The sequence below is a fragment of the Echinops telfairi genome, unplaced genomic scaffold (genome assembly GCF_000313985.2).
Source record: "Echinops telfairi isolate 266 unplaced genomic scaffold, ASM31398v2 ScPeMD7_1;HRSCAF=3_0, whole genome shotgun sequence".
NCBI lineage: Eukaryota > Metazoa > Chordata > Mammalia > Afrosoricida > Tenrecidae > Echinops > Echinops telfairi.
In genome coordinates this window covers 65,468,672-65,490,092 of record NW_022103896.1, presented here as the reverse complement: position 1 = coordinate 65,490,092, position 21,421 = coordinate 65,468,672, and the positions used below count along the sequence as shown (strand labels likewise).

At 40.7% G+C, this 21,421-nt stretch overlaps 1 protein-coding gene across 3 annotated transcripts; it reads left to right on the top strand.

The window, feature by feature from the left end:
• Positions 1-3,839: 3,839 nt before the first annotated feature.
• On the top strand, positions 3,840-17,408 carry GDAP1 (ganglioside induced differentiation associated protein 1). Of its 3 annotated transcripts, none has more exons than XM_045287410.1 (6): positions 3,840-3,997; positions 4,647-4,839; positions 11,336-11,509; positions 13,545-13,639; positions 15,138-15,252; positions 16,160-17,408. In XM_045287410.1, the coding sequence occupies exons 1-6, from the start codon at positions 3,881-3,883 to the stop codon at positions 16,537-16,539; spliced, it is 1,074 nt and encodes a 357-aa protein (XP_045143345.1). In that variant the 5' UTR covers positions 3,840-3,880; the 3' UTR covers positions 16,540-17,408. The 3 variants fall into 3 exon arrangements, with proteins under 3 accessions (XP_045143345.1, XP_004697569.1, XP_030743616.1); XM_004697512.2 differs by having other exon boundaries at positions 16,157-17,408; XM_030887756.2 differs by having other exon boundaries at positions 3,979-3,997; positions 4,647-4,694; positions 16,157-17,408.
• The last annotated feature ends 4,013 nt before the right edge of the window (positions 17,409-21,421 follow it).

Genomic DNA, 21,421 nt, shown 5'->3' with positions numbered 1-21,421 from the left:
TGATTAGTGGGCTGGGAGTCCACCCCTCTGTCCATGCTCTGGCTCCTGGTTCTGCTGCTGCTCCCCAGATGTTATAGTTGTCTCCCGTATCCAGGAGGCTCCATGAATAGGGATCGTGAGTCCAGAGAATGTGTTTCATTCCTTACTCCTGCTAGTAATGAGATCCTTCCTTCTGCTTCTCAGAGGGCTCATTTTATACACAGTAGGATGGCAAGTCAGGGAATCTTGTTCATAATTATTCACAGGTGGATCCTAGCCATATGTCCTTCTACCCTTTCACTAGACCCATGCAGAGAAAGGTCATTTGGTGGGAATTAGAGACTTGGGCTAGGAGAACCACACTAAATAATTCACTGCCTCTGTAATCTTTATGGAAACAGACTGTGAGATCTTACTCTTGTGGAGTGGCTGGTGAATTTGAACCACCTACAGTCAAGCGTTTTAATCAGCGTGCTTCCAGGGCTCCTTGAAAAATAAATAACATGAATACAATAGTGGCTTGAGCAAAATGCTTATTTCTCCTCCACCTCAAAGTTTTTAGGTCTGCAGATTAATAGTTCCTAGTGTCATTTGTTGTTGTCCCTCATTCTGTTCACAAATGACTGAAACAGTACTGGGTCCTTCGCCATCACTATAATCAGTTGTGGATCAGAGCATTGTGATTACTAGGCTTTCATTCTAGTCTGTGTTAGTCTGGAAGCTCTACTGAAAGTTGTTCAGCATCATAGCAACATACAAACACCTCCAATGACAGATGGGGGTGTGCGTGGCTCATGAAGGACATTGGTCAAGAAGGGAACCTAGGTCTCCTGTGATACAGGTGAGAAGTCTGTCCTTGAACCACCAATGCTCCCTGTCTAATCTCTTTCGGGGCCTGGTTTCCTTCCAACCATTCTCCAAGGTCCAAGTTAGCGCAGGATGAAGAGGAAAAGGCACGGGGCTGACTGTCTCATAAAGGAAGTTGCCAGCACTTCTGTATGCGATGTTTATTATATCTAATTGGCTAGAATATAATCAGGAGGCCACACTCAGCTGCAGTGAAACATGGGAAATGCAGTCTTTATTCTCAGCAGCCACGGACTCAGCTAAAGCTCTTATCGTGGGGAAAAAGAAAGAGATTTTTCGGGTCTTTGTGAGAATCTGCATGAGCATTGCCTTGTTAACTTGTGAATAGAAGAATTACTAGGCTAGAAATGATGCCCTTTTCAAGGCTTTTGATGCATATCGATAAATTTTTCTTCAGAAGCTTGGAACACATTTACATGTCCATGCACTTACATGAATCCTTATTAGCAAACACCAACACAATCAATAACCAATCCATTCATTCCGTGCTTACTGTATGGTTTGCTGCTGTGCGTAATAAAGCACTCCATGTCTGATGGACTTGGACTCTTCCAGCTACAAGTGATAGGCAGCCAATGAAGAATGTTGAACTTAATGAAATGCTATGGTGATTTACTAAAGGCAAGGGGACTGTATCGCATATATTGGAATCTGGCCTTGGAGAATTAAAAAGGAAGTCCTTTTGAAGAGGAATGGGAGAAGAGGGCTACATAGATAGGTATGGGGAGATTAAGGCCTAGAGAGAAAAGATCAACGGGGATGTGATGTTCCTTTATGGAGGGCCTTTAATAACACGTTCTCCTCAGATGCTACATCCCAGGTGTCCTGCATTTCCAGACAGTCTGGCTGGGTATTTCCATCAAATTGACTCCCGGCAGCCCACTGCAGGCAGAGCTGCTTCTTTGGGTTTTCAGGGATGTGACTTCTGGAAGCAGATAGCCAGACCTGTGACATATATGTTTATAAATGTGTATCTTAGGCTTGAGGAAATGAAGGTTCGGAGAGGTAGAGTTACCAAAGTTAGAGGCAAAGCTAGGGTTTATACCCTATGAGAAAACGTCAAAGCTTAGTTTGAAGAATGAATTGATAAAAGCGCATTTGGTAGAATATTTGAATTAACTTAAGAAAGAAGAAGCTATTATAAAATTGTGTTGTTATGTTTGAGCCCATTGCTGTAGCCCTTGTTCACTGACCCTCTAGGTTACGAAGCATGATATCCTTTTCCAGGGTTTGGTCTCTCCTGATAAAGTATATAAAGCACTTTCAGACTAAGTACATAAGAAGAAGTCTTGCCATACTTGCTTCTAACAAGCATTCTGGCGGTTCCTCCAAGACAGATGTATTTGTTCTTCCAGCGGCCTGTGGCACTTCCAATCTTGTTCACTAAAATCAGAATCCAAAAGCATCAATCCTTCTTTGGTCTGTCTGCCTTCTTCACTGTCTAAGAAAGAATTACATAGAATAAAAATGAAGTGTGGTAGGAGGGAGATAAGACCCCATGAAATTACACCTCTTCTAGACCTTGGTCACTTTCTCATAGTATCCTATGTTCACCTGTAGGATACATAGTTCTTATTACTATCATGTTTGTCCATTTACTTTGTTGTTTCCCTGCTAGGCTTACATCTTTGGTTCTAGGTACCAGGTCTTTCACAACCTTGTATTTCCAGGGCTCAACACAAAGCTTGGGACACCTGTGGTTAAAAATATTTGCTGAATTACTATACAAGGAATGTTTTCATTTTATACATGTATATATATATACAAACACACCTATACACATGAATATGTATGTGTATTCAATGAAAGAGAAATTTTTATTATGATGATGCAAAATATGAAGAGGTGTAATAATAACCAGACTTGTATACAATCATGATCCTGAGCATGGCTATAAAGAAAATGTTATGACAATCTGTGAACAATATTGAGTATCTACAATACTACATGTTTGATATTGCGTAAGAAAGACCGTAGAAGAACGGCTGCAGGGACTGTTGGAAGGACAACCGGGTCTGTCTTGGATGACGAAAGGCCAGAGTGCTCCTTGGAAGCAAGGATGGCAAGACTTCTCTTGCGTATTTTGGACATATTATCAGGAGAGACCAGTCCCAGGAGAAAGACCTTATGTTTGGTCAAATGGAGGGGCAGTGAAGAAGAGTAAGAAGGTGAGATGGATCGACACAGTGGCTGCCTCAATGGGCTCAGGTTTAGGAACAATTGTGAGGATGTATTTCGTTCTGTTGTGCATGGTACCTAACAACACACTACAACATATCAGACTGTTTGAACATTAAACAGTTTATTTTTAATTTTATTCTCACAAATCTTATGAGTGAAGTAAACAACATCTTTTGAGGGTAATACAATTATTATCTCCGTTTTAAAAACAGGAATATGGAGACCCAATAAGGCGAGGTGGTTTTGTTTTAAAATTTGGGTGGAACAACTAGGCTATTTTTCACTTCACCATGATTTCAAATGTTTTATTAGGATCTTTTCTCCCATGGCTCTACAGGAGCATCTTCGACCGAAAATTCGTAGATTCTTACTCCGCTGCTTGTCTGTCACGGGGAACTTCTTATCTACTGAAGACACAGACTCTTTTCAAGAGGACCCTACATGTTTTAATTGCACTTTCATACCTGATTAACCTCCCTCCCTAAACCGAACATCCCTAAAACCAAAACCGATCCGAAATTTGCAATCAGTATTGGTCGCCACCCATTTAATAACTAGGTCATAGGTTAGTTTTTTGTTTTTTTTTTGCCTCCTAAAACACAAGCAAGGGGTCCTAGGTGACTTCCGGGCTCCAGGCGCATTCCCAGGGATTTCTGGAGCTCCGAGACCTGCATCCTCCGCCACTCCGCCGCCCTGTCGCCTGCGAAACTACACTTCCCATCGGGCTGTGCGTCAGCCACGTAGGCGCGCCCCGGAGGCGTCTCGGAAAACCGGAGGGCGCTCTGCGGTGCTGCGTGGGTGGGAAAAGTGAAGAGCGGACGAGCGAGGCCTACCTGTGCCCACGCGCCCTGAAATGGCTCGGAGGCAGGACGAGCGGAGAGGGGGCGCGCCCTTGATGGCGGAAGGCACGTCGGACATGGCGGTTAAGCTTATTCTGTACCACTGGACGCATTCCTTCAGCTCTCAAAAGGTAAAGGCCGGGGCCCGCGGCGCGGATCGGTTTTCAGCACTAGGACAGCTCCCCGCGGATCTGGGCCGGGCCCTTGGGAGACCGTCTCCTCGCGGCCCAGGCTCCCCGGAGGGCAAGGGTGCTGGTCGGCGGGGCGTGGGGCCGAGGGGGAGGAGAGAACTGTCCGAGGAAGAAGGGCTGTGATCAGGTCAAAGAAAGCATCACTTGATTAATTGTGCCGGAGGCCTCCTTTGCTGGCCCTTGGTGAGCGAGGCCGAGGGCAGCGCTTCCACTTCGATCAGTAACCTAGGATTCCTTTTCCTTCTGGAGCCCCTCACTCTCTTCAACGAGGCTCTACACGCCTGTACTTCCGGTTCTTGTCTGGGGGAGGACGCATAATGAACTAGGTTTAGGGCCCACAGTGGGGTAGTGACGGTGGGGTAGGGGTGGAGGACAGCAGTGTAACGAATATACAAAGAATCGTTTCCGTTACTTATTTTAACCTTTTCGAGTGATAAGCCTCAAGCCCTAACTTATACCTCACTAGTTACTTCAAGAGATTGGTTAAATCTACGTTGGTTTAAAAATATTGAAAATACCACTAACCCAGGACCAGGAGGTCAGTTCACTGAAAGCCTGCATCCAGTGTAACCAGTGTGAACTCTTTCAGGTGCGCTTGGTAATTGCTGAAAAGGCATTGAAGTGCGAGGAACATGATGTAAGTCTGCCCCTGAGTGAGCACAATGAGCCTTGGTTTATGCGTTTGAACTCAACTGGAGAAGTGCCTGTCCTTATCCACGGGGAAAACATTATTTGTGAGGCCACTCAGATCGTTGATTATCTTGAACAGACTTTCCTGGATGGTAATGTGAAGGCTATTTGTGATTTTTTGGATCTAATTTCAACACAAATATATGTGCTGTTCTCTCTCTCTCTCTCTGTCTCCCTTTCTCTCTCTTTCTCATGGTAAAAATCTTTTCCATTTCCATTAGCACACATATATAGGGCAAGTAAAATCAACATAAAATTGGCGTTAGCCACTGCAATTCTATTTAAAAGAATTTTAGTTGTATTTCAGATTTTAATGTTGAAACTTCCCTCTTAAATACACTTTCCAAAAACCCGGCAGATGTTTGGTTTGTGGTGGTGATTCATTAGGTTTGAAGTCAAATTTATAATATTGATTCCAAATGTGCACTCTGAAAATAAATTATAAGTAGTTTAGTGAAGTGGTTATTTCCTTAAGTGGCTTCATCTTAAAAACAATAAGATGAAAAAGAGGAATTAATTATAGGCAAGGGTAAACAATATATTGGTAAACTTTGAATTCTGTACCCCTGGTGCTTCTGCGTACTCTTGGGTAAGAGTTGGACTGATAATCACAAGATTGACAGTTTCAACCCAACAGCTGCTGCTTGAGAGAAAGATGTCACTCTATGGGGAATCCTATATGGGGTAGTTTGAGTTGGGACCTACTTGATGGTGGCGGGTTTTGTTTGCTTGCCACTTCTGTAGAGTGTGTATTTTTATATTGTCCCTAGAAGAGTTTAGGGTGAAGTCAACTGCCATTGAGTTGATTCCATCTCATATCAACCTTATAGAGGACTCCCTGTAGGGTTTCTGTAACTATAAATCTCCACAGGACCAGACAGCATCTCTCTTCCAAAGAGTTAGTAATCTTGCACTGCCTACCTTGTGGCTAGCAGCCCAATGCTTAACTTACAGAGCCACCAGAGCTCTTTAGATTTGTGTATAGTTTAAAAATAGTAACTATTTATTGACAGCCTGCAATATGTTAAGCATTTTATAAATTCGGTTCTATTCTGTCTTCCAAAGACCCATGCAAGACAGGTGAGGTAGATGAATCATTGCCAGTTTGTATGTAAAGAAAAACAAGTTTTCAACAGAGATATACCGCTTTAAATATATATATTGCAGAGTAGGGCTGGATGCAAATCTTGCATCTACAAAACCTTGCACTACAGTGACCGACTTCTATAATTATTACCACTTATGCATTCTCTCACTTGTTTATATGACAGCCTCAGGGTAAACTGTAGCTTAAAGGATTTGCCCAAGATTGCATAGCTGACCACTGGCCACATGAGCAGTTTCTCTGGGTTCCCATAGCACACTATGCTAAAATTTTCAACACTTCTGTTCTTTCCCAGTAAATTGTAGGCTGCTTGAGGGCAGGAACTGAGAACTGATTACTTACCCCCCGACCCCCACTCACTTTAATTTTGTGCCTGGCACATGGTGCTCAGAATAGTTTGATAAATGAGTTATTGAAATTACGCCCAAGTTTAGGTAATTTTCACGGCCTTACAGTTTTGCAAGAAGATTGAGTGGAAGACTGTACTTACGCTTTTCAAAAGTTGCACAAAGATCTGCTTATCTCCATCTGTCACCAGTTGTGTTAATTGGACAAGATGAAGCCAGAATATAACCTCAAATTGCTGGAAGATAACTGAGAAAGGAAATGACTAGGTATAAAGAAATAGAAATGGGTCTGAGGTACTAATGGAAAATTGGAGTGTGAGGCCTGAAGTGAGAAACCCCGCCCCTGGAAATAGATTGGCAATGAACTAATCCCTACTTTCATGATTAGAAATTTTAATTAAAAAAAAAAAGAAATTTTAATTAAAGAGGGCCACTACTGATCCAAACCAATGAGTCTAAGGAATTGCTTTCTCCTTTATTATTACTTGCTATGACTTATAAACCTATATAACCAAAAACCAAACTCACTGCCACCGAGTCAATGCTGACTCCTAGCTACCCGCTGTGGGTTTTCAAGACTCACTTTTTCAGGAGTAGAAAGTCCAATCTTTCTTATGCAGAGCTGTTGGTGGTTTCGAACTGCCAACCATGCAGATCTCACAGCCCAATGAATTTAATATTGGGTATTAAATTAAAATGGTGACTAATTGATTTATGACCATTTTTTTAACCTTGAGCTTTTTGGAAATGGATAAGTCTGTTAAATAATTTGTATTTCGTGGGGGGTGGGTCATGACTGTAATAATCTGAGTAAAGCAAAATAACTATTAGAATTTTATTTTAAATAATTAAAAATTTTAAAAAGACACAAGTGAAAAATCATGTTTGAATCTTTTGGTAGCATTATCTATGCTTTCTCTTCCTTTTCCTCTCTCCCTCCCCCTCTCCTTCCTTTAATTCTTTCTCCTTCCATTTTTTTTCTGCAATAAGTAATCCAATGATATACAATATACTTTATAAAATAGTAATGTTTCTGATTATAAAGTTCATTACAATTGTGATTATTTCTTAGAATCTCTTTAGGCTTTCTCTCATTTTTATTGTGCAATAACAACAAAACAAATATATTTAGAGTCTTGATAAATTATAATTAAATAACCAATCTTTTATTATTGTTTAATCAGAAGAAAGGGTATCATGGGTTAAACAGTAGATGGACCGCTAGGAACTATAGACTTTAATTCTGACAGATCCATTAGAAGGAGTTAACCATCAGGAATCCTAGTGCTTATTCTGATAGTGAGATTCATTTGTATATCCTTGATGAGATGACTTCTGGACTCGTCCTTTTGGATTAAGTGATGCTGTTTTAGCCATTGGAACAATAAAAGCAAGTACATCAACTCTTATTGCACTTAGTCTTCTCTCTCAAGAGTTGGAAAGGGTTAAAAAAAAGGATTAAGATTAAGGAACCTGAAACCTACAGTGCTACAAAGACCGCAAGGGAATACTTAGTGATATAAATGAAGACTAGTCTATTCTACAGGTCCAGATGAAGTCTTTTTCCAGAGTATTGAAATTACGAAGAAGAAGAAAAAAGCATGTACATGTTATCACACTTATCATTAAGACACGTCATTTTTTAATTTTTAAAACTGGGGACTAGGAAAACAGCCAGCAAAAAGCAAATTATATTCCAGTGTCAAAAAGGGAGGAAGGTGAATCTGACAAATCCTTGTTGCTGGAAGCTTGCTCCCTGGGGCTGAGCCTCCCCTGGGAGCTTGTGAAGCAGAAATACAGAGGCGTCGACGTCACTGTACGTCTGTTGGGTTAGAAACTGCACTGTAACAAGATCTCCAGTTAACTGTCTTTATTAAAGCTTGAGAAGCATTACGATAAATTACTGTGCATTTAAGTAATTGTTCAAATTTCAAGTGCCACTATAAATTGTTCTCATTACTTTTGGTAGATTTGTAGAATGAATTGTTAAATTATTGCTTTTTTATTTGAAAGCATTTTTTCAGTATCTCCGAAAAAATTTAATGTTAATTCTCTTACATTCCTTTGGAATCTTCCAGTATTTAACAAACCTATATGCCAAGCAGATAATAGCTATAGTTTTAGATATGGTAGTACTACCACTTGCCCATTTGCTATTGAATTGACTTAAAGCAGATTCATGGAGACTCCATGTGTGTCAGAGGAGAAGTGTGCTCCATCGAGTCTTTGATGGTTGATTTTTCGGAAGTAGATAGTTTGTCAAGACTTTCTTCTGAGTTGCATCTGGGTGAGATGATACACCAACCTTTCAGTAAGTGTCTGTGTGTGTTAACCATTTGTACTACCCGGGGACATCCAGCTACATTTAAATTTTTCATATAAATATGATTACGGAATATAAACCCATTTTAGAGAAAACATTTTTATCAGTATAGATAACACATTCTGAAGTCAAAATTCTATTTAAAATTCAGTTATTTATTTAATGAAGTGGAGTCCCAGAGTGGTGCACATGGCTAATGTGCTTGCCTGCCAACCTCAGGCTAATGGTTTGAGTCCACCCAAAGCACTGTAGAAGACGGGGCTGGCCATCGACTTCAGGAAATCAACCAATGAAAAGCCTGACCGCAAACCTCCAGCCCCAAACACATGGACCTTTTTACCCCTAAGGACACAATCACCCTGAGATATCAATTCCCCGATTTCACTGCTTTACCCCTGTGAATCTTCTATGACGTTCCCTCTCCTGAATGAGGTAGCCAACCAGGAAGAGATCCTCTCTCTCGCTCTCTGAAAGTGTGGTAGCAGAAGCATTCTGTTACAAGGTGAAAAAATGAAAGAAAGAGATGGGATTGAGAGGGGAAACTTAAAGTATCAATTGAAGAGAATTCCCAAGTCTCTTTTGGAAAATGCAGTTTTCAGAGCAGGTGGACCCTGTGGTACTCTTGTGTGAGGAGGAGGAAGACCAGGGCATGTTGCACAAGGGATGCTGGGCAGGCTGTTTTGGGAAGAGTACAAGGGGAGAGAGTGAGGCAGAAACGGAGCTTATGCTCAGTGGGTGTTTGTGCTCGTATGACAGAGTTTTTCAGAGAGGCGGTTTATTTGTAGTCATGGACCACTGAGTAAAATAAAAATATTTCCACGAACCTAAACATTTGCCCTCCTTTGAAGAACTCTGGCTTGGCCAGATGGAACTTCTCCAGAAATCAAATAGACATTATTTGACCTACCATAGTTGACTTTATAAGATGAAATGTCATGCTCTCTGGAGACAAGCCGTGAACAGTTGCCAGAGCCAGTAGTCGGTCGGTACAGTGAGGAATTTGGGAAGCATTTTGAAATGTATTATTAATGATAAAATCAGGGTTATTAAACCACGGTCTTTGAGTTTATAAAGCAGTTACTCTAGAATCTCTTAGCTTCAGAATCCTTTTGTAGTCTTATCCTAACATTTCTATCAACATTTATAATATTATAAATTAAAATGAAGAAAAATTTGAAACATGGGACATGTTCCATTACCTTTCAGATTTATAAAATCATTATATGTCTTAGTGTCTCTGATATATTCTGTTGTACATACAGAGAAAATAAGAGTGAAAAATTAAATTAATATCTTAGTATTGTAAAATAGTTTTTAATTTGTAGACCCTTAAACCAGGGGCCCGGTTGAAGTACTGAATTTAGGATATGTGAATTACATGCCAAAGAAACTGTGTTGAAAACAAAAACTCAAGGGCCCTCAGATTATACTTTGAAAACAGCTGCTTTAAAAGGCCTGTTAAGAGAATTTAGGGAATTTGAGACTTAAAAAAACATTTGAGATCTTTTATAGGCAAAATTTACATCTTTATTTTTACCACTACGTGCATCTAACAAATTTTTTATTTCATTCCATTACCAATGTAGGCATAATCCAGAGCAATATTAGGAGCACTGTGACTTTGTTACCATTAGAAATCACTGATATGTTCATAGCCTATTAAGTAGTGTAGATATCTTGAAATATCACTTCTGCTCATGACTAGTTTGAAATTATCATAGTTTCTTGACATATCACTAGATATTAGTAATGTATTAAAAAGGAAGTACAGATATTATTATTTTATAACTTATTTTCATACTTGTGTTTTGATATATTTTTTTGTAGTTTTATGTCTTATATTTTATGCATTAAAATACATTGTTTTGAGAAGGGATCCAGTTACCAAGATGCCAAATAGATCCCTGGCCTAAAAAGTTTAAGAAATCTGTAATTTTAGGGACCTGAGATGACTTCCATAGACTCCAAAGATGACTTCCATAGACTCCAAAGTAGACTTCCAGCCTACTTTTTCTCAAGGAAATGTCGACTATGTGTTGTTTGGGATCCCAGTTGCTTAGGATAGTTGGGATTCTGAGAGGTCTATCTGAGTAACGCTTCGATCTTGGCGTTGACAGACTGGTTGGCACAGAGACTCTTCCCTGTGTCCTCTCCATATGTCATGCTACTGTAGTGCTGTAAATCCACTATCGAGGAGCATCTGTAGCAGATGTCTTCCTTCCTAGCTAGTTTAGAATTAGATTGCTCAACAGGGAACTAGATGTTCAGTTTGGAGAGTGAGCTATGTCTATGTTCCTCTTTTGAAGTTGAGTTAGTGATAGTCTCTTGGCCTAAAAGATGTATTCTCCTAGTTCACCAGAGACTCCAGCTAAATCATTCTGTTTCCATCCGCTTGGCATTATACGGTCTTGTCTGAAATGCTCTGCCAAGGACATCCAACTCAGAATTGTCGACACTTAAAATAAGGACGGGTTGCTCAGAGATTTCTGAGCTAATCAGACCAAGAAAGAAGGGCATACAGGAGGTGGAGACTGTGCTTCTCCCCAGCTGGAACAAGCAATGCAACTGTGTCCAAAGCATTTTCCATTCCATAGATGTGGTTATTTCACACTGGTCTGATCTGATTGGGGGCATCAGGCCATTTGCATATTTTGAGGGCCTGAACTGGAGAGACAGTTTCTTGTAAGTGCCCCGATATAATGTTGAAAATGGTGATAAGGAGAAGTTTGTGTTTTTTTGTCTTTGCTTTGGGTGTAATATCTCATTTAAAAATTTTAATTTAATGTATGTATGTGTTTGTGTGTGCATTTTAGAAAAAACACCCAGGTTAATGCCTGATAAAGAGAGCATGTATTACCCACGGGTACAACATTACCGAGAGCTACTTGACTCCTTGCCAATGGATGCCTATACCCATGGCTGCATTTTGCACCCTGAACTGACCGTGGACTCTATGATCCCAGCTTATGCAACAACAAGGATTCGCAGTATGTGAAAATCTGTTTCTATTCACTCATTTCTTATGAAACCTACTATGATAGTCATTGAGAGAAGGCTGGGTGGTTGAATTCTTCACGGAGGTGCATGCAACAGTCTGATTAGTCTGTGCTTCAACTGTTCAACTGAATGGTATAGCACTTTAATTGTTTGTAGACCCTCTTTTTCATCTCTTGGCCCTGAGGGCCACACTTGGATAAATTTCGAAGAATGGCTTGTAGAAAATCAAAGAATCTGTTTCCATGGACAGAGGTATTGGAAATCAGGAAATCTGGGAAGTGCTAGGAATAAGTGTAACTGAGTTAATATGTTTGGTTGTAGTATTACTTTCCATTATATGAATGAGCTAGACTCCCAGTGTCTAAGAATTGTTCTACTGCTAAATTCAATGATTACAGATTTATTAAGATTGATTGATAATATCCAGCTCTTTCACTTATTCTTACCATGAAATAGTAGAGGCAGTAACTGCGATGGAAATCAGAAGGAACCATGCTTTACAGCGCAAGTAGTTGGAGATAGAAAAGTAAGGAAAATATGACAGAATAATAATAATTTATAAATTATCAAGGGCTCATGAGGGAAGGGGGAGTGGGGAGGGAGGGGAAAAATGAGGAACTGATGCCAGGGGTGGAGAGCAAATGTTTTGAGAATGATGTACAAATGTGCTTTACACAATTGATGTATGTATGGATTGTGATAAGAGTTGTATGAGCCCCTAATAAAACGATAAAAAAAAAAACAAATTAAAAAGAAAGAAAAGAAAATACCATGGCTTTAGTCCTCAAATGATCATACTTTAAAGAAGTCTTGTCAGCCAATTTTTCTAATGCTGTGCATCTTTTGATCTCCTGACTGCTGCTTCCATAAGCAACAATCAAGGATTCAAGCAAGATGAAATCCTTGACAACTTCCATCTTTTTTCTGTTTAGCATGATGTTAGCTATTAGTCCAATGGTGAGGATGTTGCTTTTCTATAAATTGAGTTGTAATTCATAATAAAGGCTGTAAACCTTGAAAAATAAATAAGGAAAAGGGTCAATGAGAAAATTCTGGGATATTTGACTAGGAACATGGGTTCTTGGTCAAGTGACAAACTATGTCAATCTAGGGTTCTGGACTCATAGCTACACATGCAGCCCTACTATTTCTCATGTTACCTGGAAGAGCAGTCTTACAAATTTAAAGACGTTCTTAGCACCTGTCTATCCTCCCATCCATCTCTGGATCAACCCTCCACTCCACTGATCACAGATCTTTAGTCTTCACAACACGTTGCTGGAATTTGATAATTTCCTTCCATCCCCTATTTTAAGATATTGAAATGAGTCTATGAAAGTTTAAGGAGCTTTTCCAAAGCCACACTACTCATCAGTGATTGAGTTAGACTTCAAATTCAAGTGCTTTAAAGCTCAAAACTGTTCTTTCCATTCCATTATCTTATCCAGCCAGTTATATTTCTTTTTGATATAACTCCTACTGTCTTTTCTTACCTTTCCTACCCTTCTTCTTTGCCATTTTCTTACTCCATACATTTTCCTCTCCTCTCTTCTTCCCTTGTCTTTTTTCTCCCTTTCTCTCCCTTCCCACCCCCTCCTGCTCCTCCCATACCCCTTGTTCCATTTCTTTCCCACAAATACTAGTTATATGATTTGAAACATATGTCTTGGCTACAATTCTGTCACCTATATTTATTATTTTTAAATAAGACTTTGCCCCTCCAATAGAAATTTATTACATAAAATTTTCAAAGAATGGAAAATAGAACAACCAGACTCCACTGAGCGCTTGTTATGTGCCCAGCACCAGTCTAAGCTATGTTCATGGTGTTTCTCATTTAAGTCTCATCCTATGAAGAAGATTCTCTTATGCTTCCTTTTAGTAGATGAGAAAACTGAGGCACGAGAGAAGAAGTCCAAGGCGGAGGCAGCTTTGAACTTGGTGTCTTAATTCCTCTTCTCTTTGTTTCTATAGAAGGGAGAAAATATATCTTTTCCTTATTTAAGAAAGTGTTCTTATTATCAGGTCAAATAGGTAACACAGAATCTGAACTGAAGAAACTAGCTGAAGAAAATCCGGATTTACAGGAGGCATACATTGCAAAGCAAAAGCGCCTTAAAGTAAGTAAACCTGGGCTCCCTTCACTTGACCTCCATTTCTTAAAAATCATTTTACTGGGGCTCTTACAACATTCCATACATTAATTGTATCAATAATATTTGTGCATATGTTTTCCATCATTTCCAAACCATTATCTACTTGAGCCCTTGGTATAAGCTCCTTCCACCCTTGTGAATCCTCGATCGATTTTATATTGTTATTATTATTTCATATCTTACACACTCCATTGTCTCCCTTCACCCACATTTCTGTTGTTCGTCCCCTTTGGGGGAGGGGGCTGTATATCCAACCTTGTGATGGGTTCCCCCTTCCTCCCCTTTCCCCCTCTTCGACCTACCCTCATGATCTGGATACTCCCACTACTGTTCCTGAGGGATTTAACTGTCCTGAATTCCATGATTGACATCCATTTTTAAAATTAAATTTTCCATTTTAAAAATAACCACTGTATCGAGAAAATATTCCATCAGAAGTAAGAATTTGCTAGTGCAGTTTTGGCTTATGCTCTGATTTTTGAAATTATTATTCTTATTAGATTTGATATTCAAATTTAATAGAAATTGTTTAAAAAGCAGATGTCATATATACTTGTTGCCAAGGAAAGCTATGAAATATAAAAGCAAGTTAATGAACTATCTTAGGCTGGGTTTTCTAAAGAAGCAAAACCAGTGACAGACACACACATACCCACACAATTGGATAACCAGGAAATTGCTCACCCAGATGTAGGAGCAGGCTAGTCCAAGTCCAAGCAGGTTCCAAGCCCATGGGTCAGATGTTAGACAAGAGCCTTCTTCTGAGTAGCATTGCTGTTGAGGCTGATAAATCCAAGTTTGGCAGGAAGACCACAGGCTAGTGGCTGCAGAGGTGGATCAAGCCAAGGTCAGTAGGTCAAACTTACAACTAAAGATTTGAATGAATTCAAGGTTGGCAGGTCAGATGGCAAGCTTCTGAGGATTCCCAGAATTGGTAGGCAATATGTTGGCTCAAGTCCCTAGAACCAGATGAAGGATCCAGACCTAGCAAAAAGCACAGCGAGCTTTCTATAACATCCCTAAATTGGAAGGAGGTGACACCTCAAAGAAGAATCCCTTTTATTGTCGTTCCTGTTCCCCTCACCACTTCCTTCCCTTTCACAATTTCATGCCCACGGATCTCAGTGCCTACTAGCAGCACCCAAGGGCGGCGATGAGGATTTTTTAATAAAGGGCGTGTAGTCTAGTGCTATCGCAGTTGCCCCTTCAACTGGAATGGCGTTCTTCCGTTGGATATGAGAAGCATCTTCGTGTGTCGCTGTCCATGGCTGGCAGACAGACTCATGTGGCCCGACAGGAGATGTCGGGGAGTCCCGCAACTTTGTTCCCAAGTTTGCTTTTGTTTTGACAATGTTATCTTATTTCTTTAAAGTGTCCAGAATAAACAGGCTTCAATTCTTTAAGAATTTATATTTGTTTTGCTCTCTCTTCCTCTCTTTTTGATCCTTGTTTTAAAAATTAGTCAAGGCTACTTGACCATGACAATGTTAAATATTTGAAGAAAATTCTTGACGAATTAGAGAAAGTTCTGGATCAGGTTGAAACTGAATTGCAAAGAAGAAATGAAGAAACACCAGGTACGTTCTCCTTGTTATATACATTTTTCTTTAATACCAACTTTATTTATAGGAGCATCCTATTTTTAGCCAAAAACATTTTTATTCTTTTTTGTAATTTTAGTATAGTAGAAAAAAATTTTGAATTCAACAAAACCCAGGGCATCTAATTGTAGCCTTATCTGCATCTAAGCAAAATATAACTGGTGAGGGAATTTTCTGGGCAATTTAAATAATAGTTGGGAGATTATTTCTATAAAAGCCACTTGGAAATTTTGTAATTATACAAGTGAGTGTGGTTGAGTAACCTGAGCAAACTCCCCTCTAGGTTTTTCCTTAGGCTGGTGGGAGAGCAACTTTCAATCAAAAAGTTAAACACAGGTGGAGTGCTTGCATGCGCACGTCAGAGGGCGGGCTGGGGGCAGCCATGTCACCTGTAAGACGTTGCTGGGATGTGTTTACGTGGACCCCATGCGCTGCTCTAGCTGACAACAAAGTTGAAGTCCATGTGACCGGAAACCTGCTTTGCCCAAGGGGTTCTCTTCTGCTCAAATAAACAACCAAGTGCTAAAATCCAACCTGGTGGATTTTCCTAAAGTACACCTGCTGTTTTCAGAAACCAGAAAGAAATATCTGTTAACTTCTCTGGCTCTCAGCTCCTCAGAATCCTTGAGCTGAAGTAGAGTCTGTTTCACCTGGGGACCTAAGTCACCGACAGGTGTCACACATGTCTCCCTTAGCTTGGGAACCATTTGCATGAACTTAAAATTTTTTTTTTTTGGTAGCATGAAATGAGTCTCTGAGGGTGACTGTGAAGAAAACACACCGGGGTTTTCCATTTTACTGTCCTGCACCCACAGACCCCAGCCATGGGCTCTCTGTCCAATGCTTGCTCCTAATTCCCCCTGTCCCTTTCTCTGATCAGAAGAGGGCCGCCAGCCTTGGCTCTGTGGCGAATCCTTCACCCTGGCAGATGTCTCACTCGCTGTCACATTGCATCGACTGAAGTTCCTGGGGTTTGCGAGGAGAAACTGGGGAACCGGAAAGCGGCCAAACCTGGAAACCTATTACGAGCGTGTCTTGAAGAGAAAAACGTTTAACAAGGTTTTAGGACATGTCAACAATATATTAATCTCCGCGGTGCTGCCAACAGCATTCCGGGTAGCCAAGAAAAGGGCCCCAAAAGTTCTTGGCACCACCTTTGTGGTTGGTTTGCTTGCAGGAATGGGATACTTTGCTTTTATGCTTTTCAGAAAGAGACTTGGCCACATGATATTAGCCCTTAGACCAAGACCAAATTATTTCTAGGCTTATAGGGATCGGGTGGTGGCAATTCATCCAACCATTCAGCTAGACACTTGTCCGCTCTTCCAGGCCCACTGAAGAATTATCCTGGGCACGTAGCACAAGGCATACTTTACTTTACTCTTTGGGTAGTTGACGTGAGAAGAGCAGACTATGAAAATCGTTTTGTGGGCTGGCAACTTGGAGATTACATGTTTGCACATCGAAACGAACCCATTCTTAAAAAAAACGTGCAAGGTCAAGATAGTTCAATGCTGGCATGTAGAGAATAAACCTGTGACTTGAAATGCCAGTTCCAGTTCTGAATTGTCGAAGGGGAGCTTTTATGATGAGCAGAGGGTATTCACCACTTGTGTTTGCCCCTATCTCTTCATCCAAGACAGTCTGGAAGTGTTGAATGTTGAGTGGTATTCTACCCCGGGATTCAGAGGACCTCTTGGTTGCATGGTGTAGGTATTCAGACAGTAACAGGCCAGAGCTAATTTTAAGATAGAACTAGGGTGAAGGGAAAAAGGGGAAATGAAGTCTGTATTGTGCAGAGCCGTGAATCAGAAGTGGCAGTACCTCGATAGTAACTCAGAGTTGCCTGTCTCTCGGTATCCCTTCTCTTTGTGGGTGTTACCCACACACGCTCTTATAGCGAGACCCCTCAGAAGGAGCAGGCTAGGGAGTTACTGGAGGTCATGGACTGGAATGAAGCTTACGCTTTCCAATTGCCCACAACATTCATTTTACATGTATATGAACCATACTCAATCGAACAAGATTAGCTGCTTTTATATACTTGTTTGTGAGACGCCTGCAGGAATATGCTTGCCTAGCATTTATGTTAAAGTCTAAAGCAATTATAATAAAGTGATTCCTTACTTTTCCTCATAGTTCATCAAGTTGATGGTGCCTCTGAGACATCACTCCTATGGATCATAGTGTCCAGTCACTGTGGGGGTGGGGTGGACGGGGGATCCGGGTGCAGCGGGGGAAGGAGATTTTCCTCTGTAGCCTCTTTATACACAAAAGGGTCATCTTGAGGGGGTGTCCCAGCAATTCATCACAGCGTGTGTCTGGGAGTGGGCCTTTTGGGGATGTGGAGTACCAAATACTAAATACCTCCACTCTGAGGCTAATGCTACCACAGTCACTGTAATTCAGTCTTGCATCTGCTTATGGTCGGGAAGAAAGCCTTAAAGGGGGAGAGAGAAAGATCTAGTCTTAGCCCTTGACAATGAATTTGAGTAAACAAAATGAACAACAATAACAAAATCACTGCCCTCCAGTCTTTTAAAACTCATAACAACCCTGCAAGGACAGAGTAGAACTGACCGGCTGTGTTTCTGAGATTGTAAGTTCTTTTGAAAGCAGACCGCCACATCTAGTGGGCTGAAGCTGCCGACCATTCTGTTAGCAGTTCCAGCACTTTAACCGCTGTGTCCTGAGGGCACTTTGTCAATTAATTTAAAGGAGAGGCAAGAGTGGATAGTGATGTCAACTCATATTAATCATGAAGGTCTAGTTCTCTTTGGGGTATGTCATTCCATTTGGAAGGCAGTCTCTCAGTGTACCCCATGGACAACCATGGGACTACATCGGACGGTCAGCTTGGGTTGTGCACAAGGAAATGCTTTCCTGAGCCAGGAAGAGAGTTACTTTGGGGCTGGTTGTGAAGGCTTGGTGAGCAAGTTCAGGTTTCAGGTGGGTATCAGAGAGAGAAGATGAGGTAAAGCTCCAGTGAACTTAGAGCGCTTGCTGGGACGGCCGTTGGACGGCTAGGCTGAATGGCTGAAGAATGTATTGATTTTCTTCTAATACAAAACAGTCATACCTAAGACCCAAGGTTTTTTTTTAATGGTAAAACGAGTCTGACTGCATCTTGTAATTCCATTGTTTTAGAACGCCATGATGAACTGGATCTGCTCTGTTTACCCCAAATGACGAACCCCTGCAGAGCAAACTCGTTCATTGACAGTGGGTGGCTTACCAGCTTTTCAGTAGAGTGTCTCACTTTTTGTGGATTATTTGAGTCTATTGTTGCTGGAATGTTTATATGTAGTCATTGAAACCCACAGAACTGATTACTCTGTAGGTCACAGTGCCCCACAATTCTCCTACATTTTAGAAACAAGAATCCAGATACAAAGAAAGAAAAACCTGTGAAAAGGTCATTGAGCCTGGTGCCGGGTTTTCTTTCCTTTGATATTATTACTGGACCAGAAAGAATCCACTAGGATGTGGTGGTAATTTCCTTGTACAGTTTCATTGGAAATAGGTTGTTTTTTAATTAAAGGTGATCTATCGTGGTGATTTCAAGTACCCTATGAGTGCTTTCTGAGACCTGATGACACTGTTGGGCAAGCATTGGATTGCTAACTGCAAGGTCTATGGTTTAAACCTACTAGCCACTTCATGGGAGAAAGATGAGGCTCTCTCCTCCCTGAAGATTTACAACTTTAGAAATCCTGAGCAGGGTCAACATGAGTCAGCATAGACTCAGACGTGCAGTGTGTCTGGGTTTTCGTTCTGGTTGGAGTGCTGTTTAAGGTAGCCTGGTAGTACAGTGGATTACCAGGTGGGCTGTTAACCACAAGGTCAGCTGTTGGAAACCCAGCTGCTCCCAGGGAGAAAGATGAGGCTTTCTGCTCCCAGAAACACACAGGGGAAGCTCTACTCTGTCTTATACAGTAGACATGAGTTAATGGTAGTGAGAGGACAGTGACTATGTATATTTTTAGAACGATAGAATGGCCACCAGATGTCACTGTTCATCCAGTAGTCTATTATTGGGGATTTTTTAGGTTCAGCAAACCTTTGAGATGTTTCAAGTGACTGTAAACATTAGGAACCTTTATGTCTGAAGTGAGAGTATCTTCATCAGAACACTCATTAAACACTCATTAAAAAGCTTGGGGTACATACACTTGATTTCTAATGCTTTGGAAAAGTACACCATGCCCAGTAAAAGGTTGATCATATACTATACACTAAGTAGGTACTTTGCTGTGTTTTCTTTTTTTTTTTAATCAATTTATTGGGGCTCATACAATTCATCACAATACATAGATCAATTATGTAAAGCACATCTATACATTTGTTGCCCCCATCATTCCCAAAATTCGCTAGCCTCTAATTTTCCTTTTTTTCCCCCTCCCCTTCCCTTCCTCCTCCCCTCTCCCCCATGCACCCCTAATAATTTATAAATTATTATTGTATCTTATATTACACTGTCTGGCGTCTCCCTTCACCCACCCCTCCGCTGCCCGTCCCCCAGAGAGGAGGCCACACGTAGCTCCCTGTGATCCATTCCCCCCTACTACATCCCCTTTCCCTCCTGGTATCGCCACTGTCACCCCTGTTCATGAGAGGTTCCTCTGTCCTAGATTCCCTGCGTTCCCAATTCCCGTCTGTACCGCTGGCTGTGTTTTCTTTTTCATGAACATTGGTGACTGATGTGCCCCTCCGCAAAATTTGTATAACTATAACAATGAGAAAACCCCTCAAGTCACCGATGTTAAGTTGCCTACTTATGTCCTGAAACACAAAGACTACTTTATTGTTGTTGTAATTTTGTGCCTTTGAAATCATTTCCCATAAATGCAGATAGTTGTAATTTGCTTGCTTGTTTAAAATAAATAATTGTTGTTATTGACAAGAGTTGTAGATTTTTGGTATTGTTGAATGTAATATAGAGATCAATGGCATCAAGATGCTATTCTGCCTGTAAGATCAATTAAAGTAGTTGGAAAATAAATATGAATCTTAAAGCAAAGTTCTCATTTTGCCAGCTTTTTGAGAAGACACTAAAACATTTTCATTTGTCATTACTAAAGCCAGTTGCTCTCAAGTTGATTGGAAAGAGTAAAATCAGCAGAAGTTAGGCATCCTAAATACTTAGCTATAAGAGGTTTTAGTTTCCTTACAACATAAACATTGACTCATGATTCATTTCAGTTGTGTTAGACTGAGTTGTCTAGAGCAACAAGTCCAGTGACACTCATATATGCATAAGAAATAGCTTTCTATCAAGAAGAAATTATATATCACGAAGGTATCCCAGCCCAGTTCAACTCAAGTTCCTAAGTCCCATGCCAGCCCCTAAGTCCCTTTCCAGATTCACAGAGCTGCATGCCAGTGACACAATGGTGAACCGGAAGCAGAAGATCACAGAATGGTGGATGCAGTGTGGCGTGGCCCAAAGGAAGTATGGGAAGGCATCGACAGCTCTTAGGGTCAGGTGGACCAAAATGGGCCACCTGTGGACGCAGACACAGTCACAGTGAAGTCCCAGCGAGGAGGAAGTAAAGTGGCAGAAAGAAAGGCAGTTCCCAGAGTCCTTCATTCTCATATCAAAGGCCTCACTTCCAAAGAGGTATCATTAAGCTATCATGTGACTGACAGGTCGGCCCCCACCTCTAGACTAGTCAGGAGTGTCTACTTGACATAAGCATACATTATTTTAGAGTTAAAAGAATGGAAGTCTACAAAACAAGATCTTGATCTATGATTAAAGCAGTGTAGAGGCTAGAGCATGAAAACACACCAGGGGAGTTACTTAGCTTTGCAAAATCCCTTTGTTATATGCTTATTGGGTTTCAAATATTATGCTTATAATATGTATATTTTTACTGAGTTATAGCTTACACATATTCTATTCATCTTGCCTTTTCTAGCCGTGGTAAGCTTAGCCATTTTTTTTAGCCATTTCTTTAATCATTAAATAAATGTAGAGCAAGTGAATTGGAAATGAAATGGGCCTAGTCTCAGATTTTGTGAGTAAAAACTAAAGGTAACTCTAAATTCCAGTACAAAGGAAAATGTATACATAGCTGTGTAGTCTTCTCAGAAGCTAAGAACCTCACTATGGCAAAGAAACAAAGGTCAAATTAATACAATA

Bases quoted from the DNA above. Each gene is read 5' to 3' on its own strand.
- GDAP1 (XM_004697512.2), top strand. From the start codon at position 3,881: ATGGCTCGGAGGCAGGACGAGCGGAGAGGGGGCGCGCCCTTGATGGCG. The intron at 4,840-11,335 runs GTAATGTGAAGG...TGTGCATTTTAG, and splicing joins TGAACAGACTTTCCTGGATG to AAAAAACACCCAGGTTAATG. The intron at 15,253-16,156 runs GTACGTTCTCCT...TTCTCTGATCAG, and splicing joins AAGAAATGAAGAAACACCAG to AAGAGGGCCGCCAGCCTTGG.